The following is a 24,639-nucleotide window of genomic DNA, read 5'->3' on the forward strand; positions in this document are numbered from 1 at the left end:
GGTGGGAAATGCTGTAGATGTTTGATAACTACAACAACAACAGAATTTAATTTGGGGGACAGTGGTAGGGACAGAGGCAGGTTAAGACAATCAACTGGCAGCATTCCAGCCCCTAGGGTGAACAGAACAAAGAAACACGGGAACAAAGAAGAAACTTGCAAGAAGAGCTGCATCTGGATGATCTGATTCTTTCTTACATGTGCAGAGAGAAGCCCACATAAATAAGTGCAAACAAGTCCTCCATCTCAAAGGGCCCTTAGTTATCTGAATAGTTTCTAGGCTGGGGTAAGGAAACTGGTCTATCTCCTCTCTTAGTTCACCATCAACATATGAAGAGAGGCAGTTTTATCACTGGAGGTGGACCCTGCCTTGCTGTTCAGGGCAGAAACTCTAATTCTCTAACAGAATTTTAATTCTCTACATGAATTGTTGTGTAAGGGTTGGAAGTCTATAAAGATAATGATATTTTCAGATTATATTAGATTATCACAGGGAAGACCAACCATGAGATTGCTTTGAAGAGAAGCAATGCTTATAGCATTTTAGCAATCAAGGGACAGAAATAGTTTTCTTTTTTCTTTTTACTGATTTAGGTTAGGATTTATTCAATGACCTTTTGTCTGTAATTCTGTTGGATGCTTAAACTTATGCATTTTGCTCAGATATATTTATATAATAAAATATTTTAAAAGGAATCTTCTGCTTTGCAAGAAACTGAACCATTTCATTTTCCTGTAGATATTAGAAAATACTCCTGAAAATCACCCTGATCACAGTCACTTGAAGCATGCTTTGGAGAAAGCAGAAGAGCTGTGTTCCCAAGTTAATGAAGGTGTGCGTGAGAAGGAAAACTCAGACAGACTAGAGTGGATCCAAGCTCACGTTCAGTGTGAAGGACTATCGGAGGTAAGCCTAGAATGTCTGCAGGGATGTTAGAGTCAGATTGGGCTTACTCATCTTCCAGAAACAATGCTTATAAACTCTCTGGCTAAAGATATCCTGGCAAGTCTTTACCATTTTGTCTAGCTCTTCACTGGGCATATTTCTACTGCTGCCAATTTTCTGTTCCACTAGCCATGTGTTGCTTGAAAGATCACTTTCTACTGAGGCCAGAGACCAGTAGTGAGGTTAGCTCAACGTATTTTAAATACATGCACACATCTTTAGTAACTCATTGTTTCTCTCCTGCCTCCTATGCCAGTGTGCCAAACTGGAGAAGTAATCAGGCATCAGTGTTTGTGTCTTCCTCCTCTTCCTCACAAGCAAACCCATCCTGATTGGATGGAACAAGGCAGAAGGAATGACTCCAGCAATAACAGAAATTGTCACCCTAACAAATGCTGACATTTTGCTGGAGGGAATGAAGCATTAGCTATATCCTCTGCAAAACCTTAAGGATGCCAGGTACCATACACGTCAGAATAGCTATGTGCTACATCCAGATTCAGAGGTGGCAGCAACAGCAGCAGTAGTCATCGTAGCAGTATTTGGATTACTTATATACAGTATCACTTTCCAAGAAACAGTTCTCAGAGAGGTTTACATAGCAAAAATAACGAGAAGATAGTCCAAAGGGCCTCACAAACTAGAAAGAGGCATAAGGGAGTCACCAGCAACAGCCACTGGAGAGATGCTGTGCTGGGATTGAAAGGGACAGTTGCTTTCCGCCTGCTAAATATCAGAGTGTTGCCATTTCCAAAGGTGCCTCTTTGCTCATTTAGAAGGGTAGCCTTTGAATACTAGTTGCTGGGGAGCAAAGACAGGGGAGCACTATTACCTTCATGTCCTGCTTAAGGACTTCCCAGAACCATCCCATTGGTCTGAGGGGGAAAGGACTCTGAACTTGGCCTCTGATCTACTCCAACAGGGCTCTTCATATATTTCTATGACCAAACCCTATGCTAATCAGTGGAAGCCCTTCTCTGGGTCCACTGCCATCCAGGCACTGGCGGGTTAAAGGAGAGGAATAGGTGCCTGCCTATGGTAGGGATGTGCACAGAACCAGGCAGGGGAGGTTCGATGGTGCTGGGGGTGCTGCTTTAAGAGCGGGGGAGGGTACACTTACCCCTCCCTCCGCTCTTCCCCCACCGGCACTCCTTTATTCTGAAGTTAATCAGGGTGGCAGAGTACCTCCCTGCCACCCCGTTGCCCCTGTTGTCCAGATACAACCGGAAGTATCCACTGTGCCTACGCTCGCCGGCATGGGCGCACACATCAGGCATGTTTAAAATTGCCAAAGTGCAGCAAGAACTCCCTCACACCCACCCGCCCACCTCCCAAATTATGACGGCTTTTGTGGGCAGCGGAGAGAGCAGGCAGGCAGCGAGTGATACCCCGTCCACCTCCCAAATGACAGCATTCACCAAATTTCGGGCCTTTCTGTGTGTGCGTGCGCAGAAAGGCCCGAAATCGGGCGATTGCTGTCATTTGGGAAGTGGGCAGGCTTAAGTTAGGAAGGGGTATTGCTTGCTTGCTGTCTGCCTGCCATCTCTGCTGCCCGCAAAACACGCACCCACCACCATCATAATTTGGGAGGTGGGCAGGTGTGAGGGAGCTTGTGCTGCGCTGCTGCACGGCTGCAATTTTAACCGTTTTAAAATTGATTTAAACTCACCCCCCTCCTCCCTTGCCGCTGGGGTGGCAAATCTTTGGCGACTTACAGGCAGCAAAGAGCTTAATCCACCCCTGCATCCAGGCCAGTGGCAATCAGAGAGAGGGCAGCCCATATCTGGAATGCCTTCCCCAGAGAATTTAACCTGGGACCAACCTTGATGTCTTTTCAGTGCCAAGCATAGACTCTTTAATTTCCCCAGACTTTTATTGTATTGTTTTTATTGTTGACTGTATGCTGGAAACTTATGCTGAAATATGACTAACAATACACTAAATAAATAAATGAAATGGAACTGAAGCTATTTTTAGAATTTCAGTACCATTACTGATATATTCTTTGTCTCACTGTGGTGGTTTTGGATCTCTCCCTCGCCCCTCCCACAGCAACTTGTTTTTAATTCTGTCACAAACTGCTTGGGACCACGCAAATTTCTGCACAGCGGGAAGCTCTATAAGGCCAAGAGCAACAAGGAATTGTATGGCTTTCTGTTCAACGACTTCCTCCTGCTGACACAGATCATAAAGCCTCTTGGCTCGTCTGGCACAGACAAGGTCTTTAGCCCCAAGTCTAATCTGCAATATAAAATGTACAAAACAGTAAGTATTGCTTGAAAGGAAACTAGATGTTTTGATAAAATTGTTCCCATTAAAGTGTGTTGACAGAAATGCCAAAGCTTGCTACATACAGCTCATGTCACACAAGTCTATTCTTGCATGGACGTGACATCTGTGTAGGGAACCCATACCACAACCTGTAATAAACTAAAATGTGTCTGTGTTGTGGTGTGCCTGTGTATGCAATGGAGTTCTCCTGCCAGTCATAATTTTTATTGCACTTGCATGCAGTGGAAGAGCCACGTTTGTTTGTTATATATTTACGTGGTGATTTTGCCACATTTGTTTATTATATATTTACTACCTACATTTTTATACTGCCCTTTAGTGAAGTATTACCAGGGCAGTTTAACAAGAAATAATAAAACAATAAATTCATATTGTTGAACCCACAATTTTCTTACACAGAATCTACATATGTATTTTTTAAAGAAGTAGCCTAGTGTAGGAAGAATATCAAATACATGGGATTTCCAGAATCTATATTGTTAATTCTCCAAGACGGGCCATGCGTGGGGACGTGGTAGAAAGGAGGCGATTGGCTGACAGTTTGCAAGCAGAAGCACCTGATTGGGCAGCGGGGATTCCATACGCAGATAGGGAGAAGGAGCCTGTGAGAGCAGAAGCACCAAGGTGATTGGGCAGTGGGGATTCCATATGCAGATAGGGAGGAGGCGCCTGTGGCACTGTGGTGATTGGGCAGTGGGGATTCTCTATGCAGATAAGGAGGAGGAGCCTGTGATGGTTAAGGTCCATTGGAATGCAACTGTTACTGGTTGGAAGATGTTCTTGATTGTCGAGGAGAGGAATCTATATTTAAAAAGGATAGCAGGAAGGGGTCTGCAGAAAGATGGGGTCATGAGGGAGGAAGGAGCCCCTTCAGGAGGAGGCTGCCGTTGTCTGAATTAAATGAGGAAAGACGGAAAGGCAAGGGATGGGCCTGAGCCTGTCGGCAGCCTGAGGGAAATGAGCGGCCATGGCAGCACTAGCAGCAAGGAATGGCCCAGTCAAGGGGGCTGCAGCTTGGCCAATAGGCGGCAGCAATGCTGCAGCCACGACCAAGAAGGGTGAGTACTAATGCGCAGATGCTCTAGAGCGTGCAAGAGTTCCAGCATTGAAACTGAGAGAAACAATGGTGGTGGTCAGGATGTAGAGGTGGAGGGCTGGCAGGCGAAGCCCCTCTGGCCAGAAGAGGTGGGTGGATGGCAGGCGAAGCCCCACTGGCCAGGAAGAGGAGGTGGTGGGGAGAAATAATGGCGGTGGTTGGAGGTGGGCAGACGGTGGGCAAAGCCCTACCAGCCGGGAGGAGGAGGTGGGAGGCAGCAGGATGGCCTGGCCCTGGCCCAACCAATGGGGAGAGCTGCAAGGGGAGAGAGCTGTGCGGGGAGAAAGTGAACGAGTGAGCTGCGGGGAGAGAGCGAGAGCGCTGCGGGGGGGAGCGAGAGCGCTGCGGGGGGGAGCGAGAGTGCTGAAGGAGAGCGAGCAAGAGCGCTGCGGGGGGAGTGAGCGAGAGCGAGAGTGCTGCAGGGGAGCGAGCAAGAGCGCTGCGGGGGGAGTGAGCAAGAGCAAGAGCGCTGCGGGGGGAGCAAGCGAGAGCGTTGCTGGAGGAAAGCGATAGCGAGCGAGAGTGCTACTGGGGGAGAGTGAGTGTGTGCGCATGTGAGCACGCTGCAGGGGAAAGCGAGCAAGCAAGAGTGCTGCGGGGGGGGAGCCACAGGCTCAGTGCACAACTGCACAGATGCTCTGTGTGGGGTCAGCTAGTATCATGCTTATTGCCTGAACTCCTAAGAAAGCCACATTTCTATTTTAAGTGCTGATCAAGAAGCTCTGACCATTTTCGTGTGTGTGTTTGGGGTGATATACACCAAACCAGATGTTTGTTGACAGACCTGGGTCTGGGAACCTACATGGTTACCAAACAGCTGCAAAACTCTGGGAGGAGGCTAGGAACAATTTGCAGTGGAAAGAGCAGCAAGTTGGAGAATTTGTCCCTGCAATTTCCCACCTAGATGCTTTTTCGTCCAGTGCAGCAAAAACACATCTGGAGCCCCACTTTGGAGGGCGGGGGAGCAGCAGAGCAGAAGAGGCTGTGGGAGAAATGCAGTAGATGGAGGAAAGGCTAAGGATCCCGCCCAACCACTGCTTCTCTGCTGCAAGTTGTATCCCTCTCCTGCTACTTTACAATGAATGGATGGTGACCTGAGTTCATAGCTTTAGGTCTGCCACTGAAAGTTCAGTTCAGTCCTCACATGGCGATTTTACCAGCTCATTTTCTTTCAGCAATTGTTGAGAAATAGATTCCTGCTTGAAAAACTTGCCTCTCACTATGGCTTGAATCCAGAGGGCCATGAATGACGCACCACTTATGGAATGAGCCTTTCCTGCCTGCTCCTCCATCCCACAACGCCGAGCACTCGCTGAAAAGCCAATCCCCAGGATTAGTGTTGGGCATGGATGGCACAGGGGGCTGCCAGTGGAAAGGGGAGTTAGCAGAAATCTCACCCACCCCCACTGCACAAGCAGAAATGGTGTTCTGCTCACACAAGCACTAGTCAGGATCCAACCCATTATATTTTTAGACATGCACCTAAAGTGTACATCCAAAATATGTACACTTCATTGTCTGAGTTTCCCTGTTGCATGTACATAACATCCCTGAGATTGTTGCTTTGTAATGTGTGCAACAGCTAAGCAGACAGTGAGGTCATTCACAGAATCAAAAACTGTGTTCCTTCCACCCAGGTTTGGGAGCTGTATGTGCTCCCAAATTTCAGTTGTGTGGAAGCAAGGTAAGAGGAAAACCTGGGTAGCTTTTCCTTCTACTTTGCTTCCACACAATCACTTCTATCCAGGTTTTCCTCTTACCTTGCTTCCACACAACCAGAAATTGGGAGCACAGCTCCCAAGCCCAGGTAGAACACAGTTTTTGATTGTGTGAATGACCCCAGTAGGTTTTCGATCGAGAAGAAGATAGGCTGTTAGTTACTTGCTCTGATTAGGCAAGTGAGTGGGAGGGAAGCTTAAATGTAAATGTAATGGGAGTGACTGTGTGGGAGGGAAGCTTAAATGTAACAGAGTACTGAAATATTTATTTAAAGAGGAAAAAATCACTAACTGTATTTGTAGCTACAGTATATCATATCCCCACGAGCTCCCAGCTTTGCTGTGTTAAAGTGTTTAAGCCAGAGGACCAAGGCCCAGGTTACAAGCACACCAATATTTGCATTTGTGGTTAAGGTTCAGGCAGAGAACTACAACAATTATTTATATCTTCACCCAAAAGAAAAGCTCTCCTCCATACTCTGTCAGAGTCCAGTTTTTGTTAACTGCCCATAGATGGTAGAAAATACCTCTTTTCTTGTTTACTTGGCCTGGGTTTCCCCTACATGTTTAGTTTGGCTTTTGCGATGCTATATTCCCCTGGGGCAGGGAGATGGGATATTTATCCTCTTTCTTTACCAGAGACATCTGTGAATGCTATTAAGAAGAATGACATTGACAGATCTATCTGGTTGTTTAGCTGCATGTTTCTTGAGCATTAAAGACTACACTTCATTTATTTATGTACTGTGCTGTATGTTTGTGAATGCATACAGATATGTTACAGTAGTGCAAATTATACCATCCCAGGAGGGCATGAGACAATAAGGGATACTGGGAATATGCTTATGGGCAATTCCTGATTTCTTCAAGCTATATTGTGTTATTACGAAAGTAGCAAAAAATAACCTACCCATGAGTATGGCATGCCAGTGAGTTGTGCATATAGCTTTACTCCTGTTGAACAGCATTTGAGTTTGCCAAATATTATTTATTTAACACACATTGCCTATATTTTTACAGCCCATATTTCTGAACGAGGTCTTGGTAAAACTTCCCACAGATCCTTCTGGAGATGAGCCCATCTTCCATATCTCTCACATTGATCGAGTCTACACACTTCGTGCAGAAAGCATAAATGAAAGGTAAAATGGCACAACCAAGTTCACACTGGCCAGAACAACAGGAATATGTAAATGCTTTTGCAAATGTGCTTGTGCACACCTCACACTGTTTCGTAATGAGATTCCTCTAACTCCTGATATTATCAACAACTTCTCTTGTACCAATTAAGTTCTCAGATTTGATTTGATTTCCATTTCTCTTTTGTTATGTTGATTTAAATAGTTAATACAATTGGGTAATATAGCATCTGTTTGTCTGTCACAGTTGCATCTCATACTTCCTGCCAGGAGTTTGGGCTGGTATGCATATAGCTGGGGTTTATACATCTGTTAATACGATCAGCTCAGTTCACGGATATTCACTGTTAAGGTGGTGGGGGCACCAGCACATGCCCCACACCTTCAGTTGTAGGCCTGTGCTTGGCCCAGGAGCCCCCACAGCAGCACACACCCCTGCAGCAATGGGGGAAAGGTGCATGCTGAAGGTGCTGGCTGAGCACTTTCCTATCCTTTTTGCCTCCTGCTGCTGCTCAGAAGGCGTGGCAGAAAGCGTGCGGGAGTATGTGCACCCCATTGGTGGTAGGGAGGGAGAGTGGGGGTAGAGGCAAGTAAGAGGCCACCAGCGGGACCTGTGCAGGCCACACTATGAAGAGAGGAGAGCTGGTCTTGTGGTAACAAGTATGACTTGTCCTCTTAGCTAAGAAGGGTCCACCCGGGTTGCATATGAATGAGACACTAGAAGTTTGTGCATTGTAAGATATTCCCCTCAGGGGATGGAGAAGAGCAAAAGGGAAGAGCAGAAAGTTCCAAGTTCCCTCCCTGGCTTCTCCAAAATAGGGCTGAGGGAGATTCATACCTGCAACCTTGGAGAAGCCGCTGCCAGTCTGTGAATACAGTAATGAGCTAGATGGACCAATGGTCTGACTCAGTATATGGCAGCTTCCTATGTTCCTATCACTGGCTTAGTTCATCTGCATGTGCTTTATAATGGCATGTAACATTCTTTTCACCTTCTCTGTCTAAAGGACGGCTTGGGTTCAGAAAATCAAAGCTGCTTCTGAACTGTACATAGAAACTGAGAAGAAGAAGAGGGAAAAGGCTTACTTAGGTATGGCAGGGAGGGAAGTGCATTTCAAAGTTTCCCTTAATCTCAAAAGAGCATTTTAATGAATTTTGGCTATTATTCTTGCCCCAGTGCGGTCCCAAAGGGCAACAGGCATTGGAAGATTAATGGTGAATATTGTTGAAGGTATCGAACTGAAACCCTGCAGATCCCATGGTAAGAACTTCTTATTTGAAATATTTATTACATTTAAATCCACTTTTCTTCATCATGGAGCTCAAGGTAGCATACGTGAGATTCCCAGGCACTCACTCATCCAGGCACTGACCAGACCAACGCCTACTTGGCTCCCTCAAGATGATTGTATCATGTGCCCTCCAACAATGTATCCAACTTCCTTTTTATCAGAAAGAAGTGTCAAAAGAAAGGCACCCCACATGGATGCTTTAATTGGCATCATGCAAGACAAATTTCGAATAACAATTGTACATTTTGTAAAATGTAAGGTTCATCTTATATAAACTGGTGTAGACAGTACAGCTTAAAATAATGCTAGCGGCTCTCACAGGGAGTGACTCACTTACTGATTCCACCCCACCAGCCATGTATCATAGCCTGCCCCCAACCCCATCCTTTTCATAGTCTGCCCCCTCCCACCCCCCGCCCCACTTACCCTTTTCACAATCTGGTAGTAACAGCAGGAGGTTTCTTGAGCTCTGGCTGGCCATTGTTTATGTATGGATGTTGGGCTACAAGTTCTGAAAACCTATCGTGATTAACTTTATATGATGCTAGATTCTGTTTTGGAGCATTTTTATGCTCAGGATGCCAGATAAGTGTTTCTGTTTCAGTCCAAATGGTTCACAAAAATAAACCAAAAATGGTTTATTTTTGTGAACCGCTTAAAGCCTTTGGAGTCAGGCAGTATATAATAATACGGGAGCATGCACAGTGCCGTGGGATTTTTGTCATGAAAGCATACCACCTACACAGTTCTCTTCAAAATATCTCAAAGAATAAGAAAAAACATGTTGACAGTCTGAGAATCTGCTCTGACGGCCGTGCTGATCTGTGAAAGTTGTTAATAAATAATTAAACAATAGATAAACATTTTGCATAAGTGACTTCTATTACAAGTTTTGCATAAGGTTTGACAAAAATGAACTACCTTACACCTAATTAATATTACAGCATATGAAAAATGTTCTGCACTTTGGCGTATCACATTATATATATTAATTTGCTTCTTCCTAGAGATCCTCATCTTCTTCTTCCTCTAGGTCCTCATCCTCTGGATCTTCATTCTCCATCATGTTGTTACAAGCATCCTCTTGGTTCTGTGTATTTTGAGATGCACAGGAACACATGTCACAGCAGATCAACCCTGCTTTACGGCAGCTGCATCTTCCTTCCTGGCATTTGGAGGTAGTGCATCCACACCTCACCAATTGAAGTACAGCCTTTGGAGCTGGCAGTTGATTGGTCATTATTGGTTTCCAGACATCCCCTTCATTTTTCAACCATATTTTTCAGGTGATGGGATTACACGCTTCACGGTCGTATCATTATTCCAAATGATTGCTTGATGGTATGCTCGTAGTATTGTGTGGTGTAATACATCTCTTGTAGGTGGAAGGCTCTTAGATTGGGCTTGTTTCTTGATGAACAGCCACCACCTTAACCTATCAACCTGTGAGATATGTGTACGAGGCAAGTAAACCTGACATATATATTCCTCAAGGGCAGCAAATCTACCATCACTGGGGAGTAAATCCTTCCCCAGGCTTGCAAGTGCACTTATAATACGATCATTGGCATTCTTGAAAGATTTCCAGAAACTAAGTTTGCCTTTCCCTGCAAAACTTCCAGTATTGTCTGCACCACTGATAGCAAGTAAGACAGGCAAAGCAGAAACCTTGCTAGGTCCAAGAGCTTCATATATGAGCAGTAGAGGAATAGTGCAGTACAACTCTCCTTTTCCAGTAACAAAATTCATGTCAGCGCATAATTCTGGATACCATCAAGGAGCTAGCACAAAAACATCAGTGTCTGGTGAGTGAATGTAGATTCTGGAAGCCCCCTTGTTTGTTGCATCAGCGGCATGAAGCAAAAGCTTTGCATCCTCTTCTTCCTGATTACTTTGAAAATGGCTCTTGTCATGTGCAAATAAGTATTTGGTGAATGCTTCAAGTGACACTAAATGCAATTCCCAATTATGGCTTCTAACAGAGCGAATGAAAGGCATAATCTCCATTACTATCCGCATGTATTGATGCATCACAAGTAGCAGAGGTTTGCTTGCCATCTTTGAGTCAAACTGATTTATCTTTTCTAAAACACTATGTGATTTGATCATCTCCTCCAGGTTTCTGTGTGCTTCTTTAATTAGCTCAGGATTCCCATCTGCATATGGGGATCAAGATTTTCAGCTGTAACTGTAACTATTGGCAGTAGATGAGGAAACTCTTCAAAGGAGGCATCTTGGTAGAGGTTAAAAAGAGCTTTTAGTGTGACCATGTGAGCTTATACTCCTCTCTTCACATGTTTGCCTTTGATTATATGCCTTACTGTGAGTGGTCCAGACAGATTAGCCTCTGTCCTACATAGGTCAAGTCCATTGTTTTAAATATAGGCCACCAGAGAACATAGCTGGGCCATCACTATATGTAGTTCTCCAGGTCGGAGCACAATATTATCCAAATACTTTTGAGCCATTTGGAGCTGCTTTGCTGGCTTGTAGAGACCCATGTCTAGTGTGATGACCATTTTATGGTCAGGACCTACAACTGATGCATTGATCCCCTGTGCCTTCATGAGTATAGTCTGTAATGTCTTCCACTCGTGTGCAGGTCCTACAATTAATGGTGGTGTACCAACTTGGGTTTTTGGGAGTCCATGTTCTAACAGTGAGTTGTATCCAGACCATGTGGGAATGCTGCATTTGCTAGTGTCCATTACTTTATATTCATCACCTACTCCACTGTTTTCACCTGTACAAGGAATGCTACTTACATCATTTTGTGAGATCTAACCACTAATCATCCCATAAGCCAGGTAATGTCTGCAAGACAGGATTCTAGTAATTGTGGTTGGGAGTGTTCTTTTAAATTGAATGAGGTGTATACCAGACACATTGGTTTTGCTGATGGTTTATGACAATCTGAAAGTTTAGTTATTGTACCTGTGAGTTTCTTCAGTAAGCGGTTTTGAGTTCTCCCTGTTAGCTCAATTATTAATGCCTCATCTTCAGCCTCACATCTCTGATATATAGCCATTGCTGTTCCATGAAGGGTTATGATTGGGTATATCTTTAGTTAAATCAATATTGACTATTGCAAATTATATGAATCTTGCTTCAACTAATTCAGGAGGCAAATAGATGCCATCATTGACCAGCATTCTTTCTACAACAGTTGTAGCTTCCTGTGCCTCAAGTCTTAAAATCCTTTTATAGTCAACACACAAACCAAACTGATGCAACATGTTGACAGGCTTCTTGCTCCGAAAAGCTTGGTGAACTGCTATTGCAATTCCCAGTTGTTGAGGCATTTCATGGGTGGTCCTTAGAATCTGTGATTTCTTGTTTTGGACCTAGTCCTGGGACAGAAACAAAGACACAGTAGACTGAGCTAAACTCATGGCATGCTAGTTGACTTCACAGTTTTTTTCCTTGTGGATAGGCTTGTGTTTGGTTCCTTGAGAACCAATGGAAGAAGCGATACAATTAACTTGGAACCAGGGGCATAACTATAATAGGGCAAGGGGAGACAGTTGTCTGGGGGCCCACTGCCTTGGGTGGCCCCCAGAGGCAAGTCACATGACTGGCTCCCCCAGCTGCGCACCCGCCCAGGCTTCCTTCAGTTGTATTCATCCTCTGGAATTGATGGGAGTGTTAAAACCTGGAGCTACCAGAACAACATGTCTTTCTCTAGTACCATTAAATGACCTGCATCATCCACAATTTACAAAACCTTAAAAAAAATAAGTTAGGATGATCTATTGTGGCACATAGGAGATATATATATCTGAGGCTGAATAGTGGTAACAAAAAGCATAGTTATATACAGTGAGGGAAATAAGTATTTGATCCCCTGCTGATTTTGTCCATTTGCCCTCTGACACAGAAATGACCAGGCTATAATTGGAATGGTAGGTTTATTGTAGCTGTGAGAGACAGAATAACAACAAACAAACCCTGAAAAGCCCAGTGCCCAAAAGTCAGCGATGGATTTGCATTGTAGTGAGGGAAATAAGTATTCGATCCCTTCACAAAAGATGTCTTAGTACTTGGTGGCAAAACCCTTGTTGGCAATCACAGAGGTCAGATGTTTCTTGTAGTTGGCCACCAGCTTTGCACACAACCCAGGAGGGACGTTGTCCCACTCCTCTTTGCAGATCCTCTCCAAGTCAGAAAGGTTCCGAGGCTGATGTTTGGCAACCCGAATCTTCAGCTCCCTCCACAGATTTTCTATGGGATTAAGGTCTGGAGACTGGCTGGGCCACTCCAGGACCTTCATGTGCTTCTTCTTGAGCCACTCCTTTGTTGCCTTGGCTGTGTGTTTTGGGTCATTGTCATGCTGGAATACCCATCCACGACCCATTCTCAATGCCCTGGCTGAGGGAAGGAGGTGCTCACCCAAGATCTGACGGTACATGGTTCCGTCCATCGTCCCTTCGATGCGGTGAAGGTGTCCTGTCCCCTTAGCAGAAAAACACCCCCAAAGCATAATGTGTCCACCTCCATGTTTGACGGTGGGGATGGTGTTCTTGGGCTCATAGGCAGCATTCCTCCTCCTCCACACACGGCGAGTTGAGTTGATGCCAAAGAGCTCGATTTTGGTCTCATCTGACCACAACACTTTCGCCCAGTTCTCCTCTGGATCATTCAGATGTGCATTGGCAAACTGCAGACGGGCCTGTACATGTGCTGCCTTGAGCAGGGGGACCTTGCGGGCACTGCAAGATTTCAGTCCTTCACGGCGTAGTGTGTTACCAATTGTTTTCTTGGTGACTATGGTTCCAGCTGCCCTGAGATCATTGACAAGTTCCCCCCGTGTAGTTCTGGGCTGCTTTGTCACCATTCTAATGATCATTGCAACTCCATGAGGTGAGATCTTGCATGGAGCCCCAGACCGAGGGAGATTGACAGTTATTTTGTGTTTCTTCCATTTGCGAGTTATCGTGCCAACTGTAGTCACCGTCTCACCAAGCTGCTTGGCGATAGTCTTGTAGCCCAGTCCAGCCTTGTGCAGGTCTACAACCTTGTCCCTGACATCCTTCGACAGCTCTTTGGTCTTGGGCATGGTGGTGAGTTTGGAAGCTGAGTGATTGCTTGCTTCTATGGACAGGTGTCTTTTATACAGGTACTGTAACAAGCTGGGATTAGGAGCACTCCCTTACAGAGGGTGTTCCTCATCTCAGCTCGTTACCTGCATATAGTGAAAAGACACCTGGGAGCCTGAAATCTTGCTGGTTGATAGGGGATCGAATACTTATTTCCCTCACTACAATGCAAATCCATCGCTGACTTTTGGGCACTGGGCTTTTGAGGGTTTGTTTGTTGTTATTCTGTCTCTCACAGCTACAATAAACCTACCATTCCAATTATAGCCTGGTCATTTCTGTGTCAGAGGGCAAACGGACAAAATCAGCAGGGGATCAAATACTTATTTCCCTCACTGTAACTATGATTTTTGTTACCACTATTCAGCCTCATTTAAGATTTCTTTACTTCATGAGCTGAGCTTCAGGGGGGAGGGGCATTTTAAAATCTTGTCTCTGGGCCCACTCCAACCTTGTTACGCCCCTGCTTGGAACATTCCGATCTATAACTTCTATAAGTGAACCAGAAAATACCCATCTCTCTGCTTTGGTAATAAGTTTTCATAGAATCTTAGCAACATTATAAAGTATTTTCATGTTGTCATTTCCGTCAGTGTTGCTCTCTTCTGCTAACTGAATTGTAGCATCTTTTAAAATTTTGATAGAAACACGTTCTGATTCATTCACACATTTTGGTTTATGGAATTCTACACTTAGTATATTATTCTGTATATGTTGTTGAATTTTTGTGTGGCTGGGATGGCTGTCCATATTATTTGCCATAAGGATTCCTGTATATGCCTCTTGAAGATGAGCAATGGTGACTATATTTCCATCCAACAATGTATTCTCAAGCCGACTAAGGAATTCAATTTCAGTTGCCACCTCGTTTGCCCTGCTTGGTTTTTGTGAGTTGAGTGCTGAGCGTTTTACATTTGTTACATGTGTTGCCCAGCACTGTTTGTGGTATTTAATGTCAGTAGCATGTGCATGAGGATCAAAGGATGTACAAAGTTTGACAAGCAGTTTCTCATTCCCACTTCTTTGCATCTTTAAGTGACTGACCAGCATTTTCCATAGCAACTAAATGCAAAGGGTTCCTGTAACCCAGTCCATTCTCTCAAAAGAAACACAATTCCATTTTGTAGGGTGATGATCGAGATTGAGTGATGGTACTGCTTGAAGGTATTGGGTCTTCCTCAGTATTCGACTCTCCCCGCCCCATATCATTCTTTGGCACGTTTGAGCATTTTGGTATGAAGTTTCTTGATAACATTTTCTATGCCACAAACATCCTTTTGCTTGAAGATCTTGCCATGTGACATCACCAAGGCGCCTACTAATCTCAGGAAAACTTTGTCTCCATACTGAGCACGCTCCCTGATAAAGTTCAGTAATTTTTCATTGAATATAGTAACAGGCTTCTTCACCAGTGCTTCATTTGTCTCTCTGACAGATGATACAATGTGAGTAATTATTGTCATATTGTCACATGAAACCGCTGGGAGAGATCATCAGGAGATTACGTACAGGGTGTTATCAGTATGCTGATGACACCCAAATCTATTTCTCCATGTCAGCATCATCAGGATAAGGCATAACTTCCCTAAATGCCTGCCTGGAGGCAGTGATGGGCTGGATGAGAGGTAACAGGCTGAGGCTGAATCCAGATAAGACGGAGGTACTTATTGCGCGGGGTCGGAACTCAAGAGATGATTTTGATCTGCCCATTCTGGATGTGGTCACACTTCCCCAGAAGAAACAGGTACGCAGTCTGGGAGTGCTTCTGGACACAGAACTCTCCCTGGTGTCCCAGGTTGAGGCAGTGACCAGAAGTGCCTTTTATCAGCTTCGGTTGATATGCCAGCTGCGTCCATTTCTTGAGATAGATGACCTCAGAACAAAGGTACATCTGCTGGTCACCTGCAGACTTGACTACTGCAATGTGCTCTATGTGGGGCTGCCTTTGTATGTCGTCTGGAAACTGCAGTTAGTCCAGAATGCGACAGCCAGGTTGGTCTCTGGGTCATCTCAGAGAGACCATATCACTCCTATCTTAAAAGATCTACACTGGCTGCCGATAAGTTTCCGGCCAAAGTACAAGGTTTTAATTATAACCTATAAAGCCTTAAACAGCTTGGGACCTGGGTATTTAAGAGAACGTCTTCTTTGCTATGAACCACACCGCCCATTGAGATCATCTGGAGAGGTTCATCTGCGGTTGCCACCGGCTCATCTGGAGGCTACTCGGGGACTGGCCTTCTCCATTGCTACCCCAAGGCTTTGGAACACACTTCCTGCTGAAATAAGAGCCTCCCCATCTCTTACAACTTTAAAAAAGGCAGTCAAGATGTATTTGTTTACCCAGGCTTTTAATTAGACATTGTTTTAACTGTGTTTTAATTGTGTTTTAATAGTTCTAACATTTTAAATTATAATGTGTTAGTTTTTTAATTGGTTTTTATTGCCTTGTAAACCACCCAGAGAACTCGCGTTTTGGGTGGTATAAAAATGTTATAAATAAATATCTTGCTACTTTAGTTCCACAAACTTCAGTGTGGGAAACACCTTCCATTGTTAATCAATGTACAACAGTCTCAAAAATGATTTTTGAATCTGAGGATCCAAAACACACAAAAACACAAATTGAAAACTTTACTAAAACAAACGCGTACACTTCAAAAACAACCTTAAAACTTTAACTAGGGAAATGTCTTGATCAGCTGGTTTCTGCAACACGCAACTTCTGCAACACGCAACTTGATCAGCTGGTTTCTGCAACACGCAACTTCCCCCACCCCAAACCTCTGATAATGTTGAATTACATTTTTATATTATAAAGGGAGTTAAATTACTGCCTCTGTGGTTAATTACCTTGTCTGTTGGTTTAACAGACATGACTATTGCTTTAAAATTTTAAAATACCGAAAAAATTAACTTTCTACTTCAGTGAGGGATTATAAAAAACAGAGCAGATTCTCAGACTACCAGCATGTTTTTTCTTGCTTTTAGAATTATTCTGAAGATAATTACATAAGTGGTTTGCATTCATCACAAAGATTCCATGGGTTTCCAAATCATATATGTACTAAAAATTAGATGGATGGATGGATGGATGGATAGATCTGTAGCTGGTCTTTTCCCAGTCTTTTGTGAAAGTTCTAAAGGCAAGCTACTAAACTGATGCCTACAAATATATGATCAGAGCTATGCATTTCCCTTTCAGGAAAGAGTAACCCATATTGTGAAGTTACGATGGGCTCTCAATGTCATATCACCAAGACTATACAGGACACTCTCAACCCTAAGTGGAATTCAAACTGCCAGTTCTTTATCAAAGATTTAGAACAAGATGTGCTCTGCATAACAGTTTTTGAGAGGGATCAGTTCTCCCCAGATGGTAAGTGACACCTTGAACTTTTGAGGGGTAGAGGTGTGTGTGTGTGAACACATGTACACAGTTGCTTACTTTTCTGCTTTAGATAGCTACCCAAAAGCACAGAAACATACAGCTATCAGGCCTGGCTTTCTTTTCTTTGGATAAAAACTGGAATTAGTTACCTGACAAGAATTGAACTCTTTTCTGTTTATCTATTTACTCAATGTTGGAAGTTCCTTCCCAACTCATTAGTTGGAGTGCTTAAAGCTGATATATGATGGGTCCCCAGAACCAGGTTTGCAATCTACAACAGTGCACAACTGCCATGCTGGAGAACACGAGATCTAGTGAAATTAAACAGAAAACAAAACTCTGATGAGAGGCCATGAAACTGCTGTACGTGTAAGGTTTTCTGCCTTCTTTTCTGTGTGATTGGAATGTTCATACTACCTCTCAGTTAACATCAGATTTATCTTTGGAGGTTGGGGAGAAGAATATAATTTCTGATCATGGTGTGTTTTGTGCTTCAGACTTCTTAGGCCGCACAGAAATCCGCGTAGCAGATATTAAGAAAGACCAAGGCTCAAAGGGACCTGTTACAAAGTGTCTTCTTCTGCATGAAGTTCCAACGGGAGAGATAGTTGTCCGACTGGATCTGCAGTTGTTTGATGAACCCTAAAAGGAGATGCTTCATCTAAACTGAAATTGCTGTAATAGGTGTCTGCAAAATCTATCTAGAAATCCTCATTCCTTTTATATGAAACAAATATTTGTCCTCCAGATGTAAAGGGGGTGACACAACTACAAAACTATTTATTTCTGAGTAATCCTTGCAGACAACTGAATTCCAAGGAAAATGTTACTTTTGGTTTTGTTTTGTTTTCTGTGAAACTTTTGCTGTAGTTTTTGGGATTTCTAGAATAATGGAATTGTAGCCAGTGTTCTGATACTGGAAAACGAAACACTGCACCTCCTCCAAGTGCAGTAACCTACAGTGTAAACAAGAGGTTGCTGCTGATGCCCCCCCACCCCGACTTTCTGTAAATTTTACCTAGAAATGTTGTGCCTATCGCCCCACAGAGTGGTGTATAAACATAATGTGAATATATGTATATAGAAAATGCATATGACATGAATGAATTCTTGCCATGTAAGATAACTGGATTTCTTTTAGGAAGTTTGTGATATTTGAACCTGTTTTCAAAAAAGAAAAGAAAAAAAAAAGGAGAGAATATTCAGATTTGAAGCTTAAATGGCAGTTGCTCATAGTCTGTATGTAATGCTTATGAGAGCTAAATTGCAGATTTCATTTTGAAAGTATGGGTGAGTTTACATGAGCAGCAGAAAGTAAGGTAGCAGGAACCCAGCAGATGTGAGCTCCTGGCAAGCTGTATGCATTTTGTATTCTTCTGAACCCGCCAGTGTCCACTTCCTCATCTCACTTCCCTCCTGCCACCCAACATCTGTAACCAACATTTGAAGTTGGGCAGTGAATGTTGGGTGGTGGAGGGAAGTGCAGCTGGTGAGCTGGACACCAGCTAGGTTCATACTACAGGAAATGCATGCAACTTGTGGCTCACGCTAGGAGCACTCACTCACCAGGAACCTCCCAATTCCTGCCATCTGACTTGCTGCCAGTCATGTGAACCTGCCCTCTTTGTTAAAAAGCAGCAAATGTTTTGAGGATTAAGAATTGAATTACTGGTTTAGGACTCCACTGTATTACCTACTGTAAATCAGTCTCCTTAGTGGGTGAGCTTTTAAATCAAGACCAATGCCTTTTGTTTACCATCTACATTGGGATATTTTTTGCTCCCAAAATAGTGTCTCATCCAGTTATGGTTCCAGTGGGGTTGTAGACTGCTTATCAACTTAGCAATAGTAATGGAATACTGCTGTGTGTTGCATTGTGCTGCTGAAACAATATTTAAACGGTTGTTGAATTAGCAACAAGCCAGTGAGGGAAGGGCCCAGCTGTGATAAAGAATCATCTGCTGTGGCTCAGACAAGCTAATTTAGACTCCATCAAGGCAAGGCTGAAAAAGCAGTCAGAAGGGACTAATTTATTAAATTGTACTGTGCCTAAACAAGATGACTTTGACACCATAGTTTTGAAATCAGGGTGGTAGCATACTGTAGCTCATCAAGCTGTTAACTGAAAGCCTGGTTCATTGCAAATTTGTCAGTTTCAACATTAGGTGTGATGAGATTTTGCAAGGTGAGTGATCCCAGGGTGAAAGGGATATGTCATGTTGCAAATGTAAGGATTATCTTACACAGTGACCCACTTAGAATGCACTTGATTCAGCAAAGTGCTTTGAAATCATTTGATCTGAACAAAATAAATGTGTTCTTAAGAATGTTGCTGAACTAGGAACAATGTCAATGGCAGAATATTGGGAATGTGTTAATTCTGGTACTAAGTACATTCATTCTTTTTTGTTTGTTTGTTTTTGTTTCCAGTCCTTCAGTTGGTTACCCACAGATCATGCATAAATGGGTATTTTTGTAGCACTGTTCAGAATGGGAGGTGTTGATTGTACTGTTAGCATGTCAATGTTTTTGTGAGACGTGTTGGCTTTGCTGTTCTTTGCATGTCATTTTGGTATCAGTTTTCACGTTTGCTGTAGAGATGGTGTTCTCTAGCACAGCAAATCTTATAATTTCCATTAGGAAATTATGGTAGCTTTATACTTGATAGGTAGATACCGCCTGGTGATAAGTGTAAACTGTGCTTGAAAGTGTCTGTGTGCTTTTATGTCCAAGGAGACCACTGTATTATTTGACAATTATTTTTTAAAAATCGTGTGTGTTGGAGGGACGAAAAAGTTTACATTTCATACTTTTAAGAATCACTTTATTATTTATTTATTGAAGATAGTGTAGAATTTTGTATCAGAAATGACATACTTATGTATTTTTTGAACAGAGAACCACAGTTTAGTTAGAAACTTTCAATTGACCAAGTTTTAAAGGAAGTTCAACTTACAGGCATGCAATTGTTTACCACTGAACTGGGTGAAAACACAATTTAAAAAAAAAATTTAAGTTTCTATTTTTCAATGTTATAAAGATGTTTGAATTAAAATATGTAAATAGAACTAAACCCATGCTTTTTTCCCATATCAGTACATTTTATGAAATATAATGTATATGAAAATAACACATTGTTGTGGTAGAGGAAAAAAGGTGAAAATCCTTTAGTGGTGGAAGAATATTAAATGTCATTGTTCTAACCTTCTATGGCTGTTCTGATTTTACTCAAAGAGTTGTAATGGAGCCAAATGTTGCTTGTTTGTTTATAGATCCAAAATGATTATAATGTTGGAAAGCCCTGAAAATTAAACTGTGAAAAAAGTCTAAAGGTGGGAATTGTGTATCCTTGGAGAAGCCAGAAGGCCAACATCTTGTTGTGGGAGCAAGAACCAGGCTATTCATACTTTCTTCCTTAGTAAAAGACCTGAGAATATAATCACTTTTGAGTTTTTAAATCATGCTTGCCATTTTTGGAGTACAATTTGCCTAGTATTTCAAAGGGAAACTGGAGCCTCGAAATACCTGGATCTCATTACAGGGCTTTGAAATGCCAAATCCCAGTTCTAGTCTTCACTGTAGCACTATACCATGCTAATGTGATGCAGAGGCAAGACTAGTCTAAGAGGACTTTTCCTGTCCTATTAATGGTCATTTCATCACTATGGAGTGGATCATAAATTCTCAGGAAGTTAAAATCCACAAGCCCTTTTCAGTGAAGGTAAATGTGGCTTCCTTTGTATCTGTAAGGTCTAAAGGGAGCTTCTTGCCACTAACAATAGTTGCACCTAGACAAACAAACTCTTTGGGTGCTTTATTTTGCCTCGTACCACTATTCACATGAAGATGGGATTATCCATACTGCAGACTAGATCTGTCAGCCTTTGCATGCCAGTGCTTTTTCTCTCTGCATTACAAGTGCAAGCCTTGCATGACTGCTATAGGTGTTCCCCATTTTCCCCAGCCATTATCTCACTCATCCTCCATTGCCCCCTTTTATCTTTTAGGATGAAATACCCCTTTATGTTGTCCACTACTTTTCTTAGCATCTCCCACCAGGGGCGTAACAAGGCTGGAGTGGGCCCAGAGACAAAATTTTAAAATGGGCCCCTCGCTGATACACATAGCAATAGCACTTACATTTATATACCGCTCTATAGCCGGAGCTCTCTAAGCGGTTTACAATGATTTAGCATATTGCCCCCAACATTCTGGGTACTCATTTTACCGACCTCGGAAGGATGGAAGGCTGAGTCAACCTTGAGCCCCTGGTCAGGATCGAACTTGTAACCTTCTGGTTACAGGGCGGCAGTTTTACCACTGCGCCACCAGGGGCTCAATACACACACACACACACACACACACACACACACTTTTCACAATATATAGTCATGTGACTTGCATCTGGGGGGCCCCTTGTGGCGTGCGGGCCCTTAGGCAGCCGCCTCCCCCTTGCCTAATAGTAGTTACGCCCCTGTCTCCCACCCAGCTTGTTCAATAAACTGGAAGACATTATCAAGGTGTGTATATAATTAGAGCTTTTGGCTCCTAGAAGAAGGGCTTATTATGAGAAACCTGCAAATAGTTGGTTTGGGGAAATAGAGATCAAACTAAAAACAAGATGAGGGATATACCTGGACATACCCAAGGTCTGTTTAAGATGCTACAACCAACTCAGTTTGACCATTGAAAATATGGTGCAAGTTCTTCCTTTTCTAGTTGATGGTAATCATGTTTTATCTATTTCCAGCATCATAGCACACTATAGTTATGAACAAGGAAGAAAAAGATTATTTGTAGGGAGAGATCAAATTCTGTAGTATATTCCCTACAGACACACCATGGTTTAAGTGAGACAGCTGAACAGGGCTAAAGTCTCACCTTCGTTGCACAAGATATGTTTGTGTTCATCCTTTATTGGCAGAGTAAGCTGGTAATGCCTGATCCTAGGACCCTAGAAAAACACACTTTTCTTAGTTTATGGTCTTGAAATCAAACAGGTGCCAAGTAAACCTGCTTGGCTGGTTTGCTTTTAGGAGAAAGCTGCTCTTCTGGTACATAACATAGCATCAGTTCAACATGCTTCATGGAACACACTCTGTATGCAGAGGCATTGCTCACATGAGGAACTAGAACATGGAGACTGATTCCTTCAACATTACAGCCACAGCTTCCTAAAGGCACTTCCCATAGTTACAAGCAGTTGAAAAATTCAGGATGCTGACAGTGACTTATCCCACTAAGCTTCACTTTCCCCTGTACTGCACCAGAACATAAAGCATGGATATAAATGCCATGTTGAGGATCGTTCATGGTCATTCTTGCCCCATCCCTCACATGCTGCAAGACTTCCCTTTGCCACTCAAAATAACCAGCTACATATACAACTTAATCTCTTCATTTTAAATGCTTCCCAAACTTTGGCAGAGCAAGCTATAAATTGAATATCTGTGCATTTGCTATAATACAAAACTCAGATTTAGCTTTGCAAGATGTGTTCTGTAATACCATACAATGCCTGAAGTGCAAGCAATTGGGCATTCTGAAATACTCAAGACTCCTTGTTTTTATATACTGTATAGGAAGTTTCCAGCATCTATAGCTGTGTAAATAGGCTCAGAATTCTATAATAAACACCTGTTGCTACTTCTGAAGTCAGAGTGGGATAACTGATAGACATGCAGTGGCTTTACCTTTAGGTTTCTTGTCCCTCATCCACATTAACTGAATGTTGTAAATAATTTGTATGCTCTATACAGAGCTCAGGGACTTTGGTACTGCATTTTTATTTTTATCTTTTTAAAGGACAGGATACCTTTTTGTTTAACATACAGTGTCAGTTTCATCTATCAATGTCCTGTAATACATGAAATTGCTCCCCCTCCCCCACTTAATATTGCAAGCTTGTAAAAAGGACACAGTGATCAAAATCCCCCTTTTGGTGGCAGGCGGGGGGAGGAATTGTCTGAGCAATAGTACTTTGAACAGCAGACATAGAGCTGATCAGGTATTTTGAATCAATCCTCTCTAATAAAACGCTTGGTGTCCGTCCGTGGACGGACACCAAGCGTGCGTTTGTGCCTGGCCTGTTCTGGGCATGCGCGAAGTGCATGCCCAGAACAGAGCAAGGCAGCCGCGAACGCCAGCACCCGGCGGCCATGTTGGGGCCGGGAGAAGGAGAAGTGGCCGCCGCCCACGCCGGGAGGAGAGTGCGGGCGAGGCGGCGGTGGCGGCGGAGCCGCGGCCACGGCCAGAGGTGGCGGTGGCCGCGGCGGGGCAACTGGCGGCGGGAGTGCGGGTGAGGCGGCGGCGGGGCCAGAAGCGGCCACCGCAAAGGAAAAAAAAACGGCGTGGGAAACGGCGGCCTAGAAGTGGCCGCCGCAAATAAAGGAGAGAGGCGCCGGGGGAAGAGGCGGTGGGGAAGCTAGCTGAGGTGGTGGCGGAGCCACCGCCGAGGCCTGGCGCCGCCGGTAAAGCCGGCGGGGGGGAAAACTTGCCCCCCCCATATTACTAAGGGCCAAATTGGCCCTAAAAAATGCCGCCACGGACGCCGCTGCCGAACCGCCCTCCCAGCTGCCCGATCCCACCATTTCTACAGGAGAGAGGAACTCGCTAGCAGAGCTCCTCTCTCTGCAAAGGCTCTTCTCAAACTGGCGCTTTGAGCGGAAAGGACGCCCTTTCCACTCAAAGCGCCAGTTTGAGAAGAGCCTTTGCAGAGAGAGGAGCTCTGCTAGCGAGTTCCTCTCTCCTGTAGAAATGGTGGGATTGGGCAGCTGGGAGGGCGGTTCGGCGGCGGCGTCCGAGGCGGCGGGGGCCGAAGCCATTACTAGCGCCCGTTTTTCAATGGGCTAAAATTCACTTGTATGAAATAAAGTCCCAATCCATTTAAGAATTGTAGAATAAACCCATTTAAGAGTAGAGGTTCTTGTAGCTTTTCTTCCAGGTTGAGAGGTTGAAACACTTAAGGGTTTCACTCTCCCAAATATGAAACAGGCAATATGATCAATGGCATTTTTAAAGTAGCTTTCACTTTAATGTGATGCTAAAATCTATTTTAAAGGAGTGTTTGTTGTACTTGAGCATAGGAACATAGGAAGCTGCCATATACTGATTCAAGGCATTGGTCTATCTAGCTCAGTATTGTCTTCACAGACTGGCAGTGGCTTCTCCAAGGTTGCAGGCAGGAATCTCTCTCAGCCCTATCTTGGAGAAGCCAGAAAAGCAACTTGAAACCTTCTGCTCTTCCCAGAGTGGCTCCATTCCCTGAAGGGAATATCTTACAGTGCTCACATGTGGTCTCCCATTCAAATGCAACTAGGGTGGACCCTGCTTAGCTAGGGTGACCAGTCATGCTTGCTACCACAAGACCTCCTCTCCTCTCATATATGTAACCCCATCTACTCACAAGTCTTGCCTTTGGATATCCTAACAAAAGTGAGGCAGGCAATCACTGGTTGAGTTGTGATACCCCAAATGCTAAATGTCTTAACTGCTGAGAGAAAAGTATCAGTCATAGCTGCTGCATTAGTTAGCACTGTTCTCTGAAGAATGGGGGGAGGGGTGGCAGGGTGCGCCTGTTGTGTAGAACTTCTTACATGGCCTAGGGAGAAGAGGGACTGTGCACTGTTAGCACGAAGAGCAGACATTGAAGGGGTTGGGGCTTAAATAAC

The 24,639-nt window shown here is 43.7% G+C and overlaps 1 protein-coding gene and 1 long non-coding RNA gene across 6 annotated transcripts in view; one reads left to right on the forward strand and one right to left on the reverse strand.

Moving 5' to 3' along the window:
• Window positions 1-20,177, forward strand: part of ITSN1 (intersectin 1) — a 197,407-nt gene extending 177,230 nt beyond the window's left edge. For all 5 annotated transcript variants that reach the window (XM_053307557.1, XM_053307556.1, XM_053307558.1 and 2 more), the window contains 7 exons: window positions 739-906; window positions 2,998-3,210; window positions 7,072-7,193; window positions 8,198-8,280; window positions 8,368-8,451; window positions 16,784-16,957; window positions 17,467-20,177. In XM_053307557.1, coding sequence (XP_053163532.1) covers window positions 739-906; window positions 2,998-3,210; window positions 7,072-7,193; window positions 8,198-8,280; window positions 8,368-8,451; window positions 16,784-16,957; window positions 17,467-17,615 — 993 coding nt within the window. In that variant the 3' untranslated portion in view covers window positions 17,616-20,177. The remainder of the gene's footprint in view (window positions 1-738; window positions 907-2,997; window positions 3,211-7,071; window positions 7,194-8,197; window positions 8,281-8,367; window positions 8,452-16,783; window positions 16,958-17,466) is intronic.
• Window positions 19,780-23,094, reverse strand: LOC128350035 (uncharacterized). The gene is made up of 2 exons (XR_008319131.1): window positions 21,851-23,094; window positions 19,780-21,731 (listed from the first exon to the last, which is right to left on the reverse strand). It is a non-coding gene; the product is annotated as an uncharacterized LOC128350035 (long non-coding RNA).
• Window positions 23,095-24,639: the final 1,545 nt, after the last annotated feature.

This window comes from Hemicordylus capensis, chromosome 3, assembly GCF_027244095.1.
Source record: "Hemicordylus capensis ecotype Gifberg chromosome 3, rHemCap1.1.pri, whole genome shotgun sequence".
Taxonomy (NCBI): domain Eukaryota; kingdom Metazoa; phylum Chordata; class Lepidosauria; order Squamata; family Cordylidae; genus Hemicordylus; species Hemicordylus capensis.